Source organism: Nicotiana tabacum, chromosome 16 (genome assembly GCF_000715075.1).
Source record: "Nicotiana tabacum cultivar K326 chromosome 16, ASM71507v2, whole genome shotgun sequence".
In the NCBI taxonomy this organism is placed as follows: domain Eukaryota; kingdom Viridiplantae; phylum Streptophyta; class Magnoliopsida; order Solanales; family Solanaceae; genus Nicotiana; species Nicotiana tabacum.
Window position 1 is genome coordinate 114,089,776 of NC_134095.1, and position 5,732 is coordinate 114,095,507.

Sequence of the window (5,732 nt, forward strand, 5' to 3'; positions counted from 1 at the left end):
AATCTGTTACAAGAAAAACAGTTACGAGAAAGTTGTAGATGTATTGTAATACATGTAATAGTCAAACACTTGTTAAAGTTTATGAATAAAAACTTGCCAAAGTTGTTTCATACAAAACGTGTGTATTCCTATTTCTTTCATCGTATTATAACACCATTATGAAGTTGAGACGTCTTCTTCATTAAGTGTCGATAAAATAAAAGGGCCCTCTTTTATAAGCCTCATGTTAATAAGTCATGAGAAGAATCATAAAGCATTTTCAAAGGATAAAAATGCTAAACTACTCTATAAGTCCTAAATAAGTAAGGAAAAGGCAAGAATAGAACACATTGAAGTACTAACAAAACTTCTTAATATAATTAAAAAGATTAAGTAGAAACTTAGTCAATAAAGGTTTATACAAGTGCCCCATTATGATAACTGGGGACTTTCACCAAAAAATCCCTTAAAAACTAAGGGATAAAACCATCATCCAATTGAAGGGGTTAGCACATCAGAAGTTGCAATATTAATTTCACTTTCAGCCACAGGCACGGTGGCAACTTCTGAAGAAGCAGCAACATGAACGGTTTCAGCTGAAGCAGGAATTGTAATCCCAATTGCTGCAGTAGTCACTTCTTCATTTAAAAGTTCTTCTGTTCCAGGAACTTCAAGTGCAGGAGAAGGAGTATCAATAGACTGTTGGCTTTTCTCGATGGTATCTACGACTTTGGCCAGTTCAGACTGCAAGTCAAAACCTTCTTGAGCAGCTTCCGTCAAAGCATCACGACGAGATTTCAGGAAAGCCCAACTCACCTCTATGTTAAAATTTTCCTCCAGAAGTCCATATTCCTTTTCCCACATAGCAAGATCGTTTTTTAAGATTTGGTGTTCAGCTAAATGGGAATCAAGGGAAGCTTCAAGAGAGGCATGAGAACTCTTCAAGGCATGAATCTCGTCAGAAGAAGTCTGTAAGTCAGCCTGAGCTTGAGTCAAGCTTTGCACTAACTCTCCTGCATACTTTTCCTTCCTAGCCAAAAGTGCCTTTAGCTCCCTAACTTCTTCACTAGCCTTGGATAATTGTTCTGACAAAGAGCATTCCAAAAGCTCTTTGTTTCTTTTCAATTGGCTTGAAGAAGCTTTGGCAGTTGCCAGTTCAGAAGCTAAACCACGGTTTTGCTGCTCCAGGAGATTTTTATTTTCTTGCAACTCCTCTATGGTCCCTTGAGCATTCTCAAACTGCTCCTTCCAATTGGTTGCTTCAAGCTGGGCTCCCCTAGCTATTTCTTCGGCCTCGTGGACAGTCTTTTCAGACTCACGGGCTTTTCTTTCCAGTAGGAAAATTCTTCCCATTAATTCCGTGCCAATAAGGTTAGCCTACAGAGATAACTCATAGAAATGAGAGATTGAAGATAATTAAAAAAAAACTTGTTGGTAAGAAGAAAAAATACCTTCAAAGTAGAATGAACTACGTCATTCATCAGAGTTAAGCAGCTATGGCTCTCCATCTTCTTCTTCTCGATATCTCCAATTAGAGGTTCGAGCCAAACATCGGCTCTACCGGTCTTCCTCAAGAGGCTACGATTGGCAGGAACCTCCAAAGTAACACTTCTCATAGTCATACTTCCACTGCTAGAACCTGTCTCTGTATGATGAACAGAGGGAAGAGGAGCAATGGAAGGAATGGAAGGAGAAGATGTAGAAACAGGAATGGAAGGAAAAGATGTAGAAACCAACGCAGGAGCGGAAGCAGGTGCGGTAGAAACAGCCAAGGGAACGGATATAGGAGCGGTAGAAACTGGCAAAAGAACGGAAGTCGTCAAAACTGGTAAAGAAATACTTACGGTTGGCAGAGGAATGGAGGAAATAGGAACAAATGAGGAAAGAGGAGCTTCATCATAAATAGGGCCGAGCTCGCCACTCCCGAAACCACTGTCAAAAAGATGCTGAATTGACTCATTATTATCTCTTGGTTCGGTGTCCTCGTCAGAATGAATCAAAACAGGCTCGGTGGTGGAGGTTCGAGCAGGAGTGTTTTCAATTTCATCATCAATGATTATTCGTCTCCTGACCCTTGGCCTGGTAATTAGGGAGGTACCCTCCTCTTCTTCTTCAGAACTTTCCTTTATAGCTTTCCTTTTTGGCAGCAAGGCTCGAGCCTTATCCAAATCAAGAGCAGCATTCGCAGACATGCGAATGGCCATAGCTACTTCAGCCGTCATTCCTCTAATGCCAAATCCTGATTAAAGGATGGATATACATGATTAAAGTTGAGGAAAAAGTGCTTAACATGTAAAAAAAATTCATATAAAAAGGGGGATACCATGTGTTTTGACCTTCCAGCCATGTAAGGAAGAAATTGATTTCCAAGTTCTCTGCTCCCTAGAAGCAATCTTCAAAAGTGAGTCTACCTAACCACGGAGGTTGGAAATAGGTTCCACATCTCCCATGGTTGCTACAAAAAACCAAGAAGAGACGAGGTTAAAAACAAACTTTCTTTTGAAATTCTCAAAAGTAGGTACGGTAAATAAAAGGAAACCTACGTTCAAAATTCCACTTCTTAGGGAAGGGAATATTTGTTTCGCCAATCAAGTCCACCGTACGAACAGCAACGTAACGGATATACCATCCACGATCTTTGTCATCTTCAGGATTTACCAAAACTTTTTTGCTCCTTGCAGTTAAGGTAAAAACCCCATGGCGTATTAAGTTAGGATGGTATAGATGAATGAGGTGAGAAAAGGTGAAATTGACATTGGCCTTGGAGGATAAATATCTCAAACAAGCCACTGTTCTCCACACTAATGGACCGATTTGGGCCAAACAAATTGTAAAGAAACGACAAAAATCGAGAATAACTAGGTCAATCGGAGGATTAAAACCTAAAGTGAAGGGGTAAGTATAAACAGAAGAATACCCACTTCTAAAAGAGGAAATTCTTTGATTTGGGGAAGGAATTGACATTCGGAGACTATCCTTCCAGTTACAATCTCTTCTTATGGTGGGGATTGTAAGCTCGGTTACTATTGTGGGGTAATTATCGGCTTTTTCTAAATTTGTAATTTGTTTTTGAAGAGACGTTTTGTCACTTTCAAAAGACAAATCGCTGGGAACTATTTCATCAACTGAGGGTTGTTGAGAAGAATCAAGAATTTCCCTACTTTTAGAAGAAGGGGCCTTTGGGATAGAACTCTTTGAAGAAGAACCAGAGGAGCCGCCTCGAGTAGATTCTAACCCTGTTCGAAGCCTACCTCCTCCGCCTCTTCTGTGTCTAACAGGGGCGTTGGGAAATTGATCGAGAATTGGAACTTTTTTACGGTTAGGGTTTGAAGAAGACATTGTTAAGAAGGAAGTGTGTGCTGAAGATTTGTGAAGAAGACAAAGGAAGAAAAAGTTATGTGTAAAATGGGAACCGTCAACCTTAGAAGTGTAATGATGGAAAGCCAATAATAAAGGCAGCTATCACTTCGTAAATAGTGAGAATGAAGAGGTCTCGAAAAATGGTGTGAATAGCGGAATCAATTAGAAAATGACACATGGGCAGAACATTAAATGGAAAAGACTACTGAGGCGTTAATACTGTCATGAGCATTAAATGTGGCAAAAATTCCTTTTTCATGAAGATCCACTTCCCAAGTATTTAATTGATAAATAAATGGAAAGTGGGGGGACTATCTGTATTGGGAAAAAACTGAGTTTATATTAAAGATGATGTGGCATGACACGTGGATTAGTTAAATGGTCAAAGCGCAGCAATTGACTAAGAGGCACAGATGGAGACAGCCACGGGAAGAAGAATTTAAATAGGCATGAGACGACGTATAGATACGAGTCTCGTACCAATTTAAATTATTTACAGCCAACGGATTAGAAGGCATTGAAGACAAAGATCTGATGACAGAAAGGAGTCCAAATTCATTATTAAATACTTGATACGTTACAAAATTGGTAGTTAACAGGAATGATTATATAACGGCTTATTTAATGTCATTTATTACTCATGATTATATCATTAAAGCTGAGGCTTCATTCCTTTACCTAGAATTATCTATAAAAGGAAGAAGTATCATCATTTGTAAGGACACGGAATACTATTGAGAATTCATTGAAATACACGTCTATTTGCTTTTTTACCATCATTCTCAAAAGTATTTTATTTTGTCTCCTGATTATCAGTAACCTGAATTTCTTTTTAGCTTTGACCAAAGACTCAAATTTTTGGTTAAACAGGCACAAATTAGAGATTCTGTAAAGTAAGAAGTGATTCTTTATATCTCAAACCTAACCATCCACTATCATACAATCTCTAACCAATACTTAGGAGGCTCTTGTTGAGCAAATGTAAGTATGATAATACGAGTGTTTTAGTTTCGTTGTACGTTGTTCTTCATTAAGTATACTTGTTGGTAGAAACCTTTCTATTCTTCGCAGGGCTTTGCGCTGCAGCACAGAACGTTGTGCAGATTTGTGGTGCTCAGCAATAAAACCAAATTACACAATCTATTTTTGGAAATAAATAGCCATTTAAGATTTTGAGTAGCTAGGTTAATTACGTGGGAGGAATTGAAATAGTACATTTTTTTTTTGAAAATTAACTAAGAAATACTACTATTACTAGTTGTTTAACCAGAAAATAGGAATTTCGGTCAAAGCTTATTTTTAGAAATTAGAAGTACTCGCGCTACTGATAATCAAATAAAGAAATATTTTTGCAATGGGAAAGGAAAATTAGAATGAGAAATAACGAAGCAATCAATATAAAGCAAAGTATAAATAAGTATATTCCAATAGTGATAAGAACATATCCATACAAATGTCATTTCTTTTCCTTTTATAGTTATTTCTAAGTACAACGTCTCTTCCCTCTCATAATCGAGTTATTATGAGCATTTAATGACATTAATGAAATGTTATAATTGTCAATCGTAACTGTTTCGTGAAGATTCTGTAACGTTTCTATTCATTCATGCTCATTAATTACAGATTAACGAATCTGTACTTTTTGTTGTCTTGATTCATTCCGCCGGTGTCTCTTCAAATTATGAAGAGACCTGAGCGACCGTTTCTTCTTATCTCTTAGATGCTTTGCTCGTACCTATTGTCACACCTCCTTTTTATCCGATGGGGGATATAAGGGATATGGAGTTTTTTCAATTTAAGTGACATAAATCGAAATGGGATTATTTATTTAATTTCAGAGTCGCCACATGGTTTATTCATGGTGTCCCAAGTCACCGGTTTATTTTAAATCTCAAATCGAGGAAATTTGACTTTGTTTTACAGTCCGCGAACACAGAAATCCGGGTAAAGAATTTTGTTAACCCGGGAGAAGGTGTTAGGCATTTTCGGGTTCCGTGGTTTTAGCACAGTCGCTCAACTATCATTAATTGGCCTAATTATCTGATTTATTACATGTTTTAAACCTATTGTGCATTTTTAACCTTTAACCACTTTTAATTGTTTATGGATTTATTTTTGGAACAAGTCACGATTGTCGTGCACCTGTTTGTTTTTGTACACGTTGCGAATCATGTCACGGGAACCGTATCCACGATCTACAACATGTGAATTTTATTATATGTTCGAAGTTGTGGTCGGGTCACATGAAATATGCACCCGAATTTGGGAATTAGGTATCACGACAATGCCACGGGAACCGTACCCATAGTCGTGATGATTCATTTAATAGTCGCGCCTAAAAAAAACGACGGTGTTCAAATTATCTCCTAAGCTACTTTGAGATTACGTGTGAA

General features: G+C 37.7%; 1 protein-coding gene across 1 annotated transcript; it reads right to left on the minus strand.

The window, feature by feature from the left end:
* Nucleotides 1–335: 335 nt before the first annotated feature.
* Nucleotides 336–2,653, minus strand: LOC107799571 (uncharacterized). Its single transcript, XM_016622701.2, has 4 exons — nt 2,523–2,653; nt 2,303–2,434; nt 1,431–2,218; nt 336–1,356 (listed from the first exon to the last, which is right to left on the minus strand). Exons 3-4 carry the CDS (start codon nt 2,199–2,201, stop codon nt 469–471), a joined length of 1,659 nt encoding a protein of 552 aa, XP_016478187.2. The 5' UTR covers nt 2,202–2,218; nt 2,303–2,434; nt 2,523–2,653; the 3' UTR covers nt 336–468.
* Between the last annotated feature and the right edge of the window lie 3,079 nt (nt 2,654–5,732).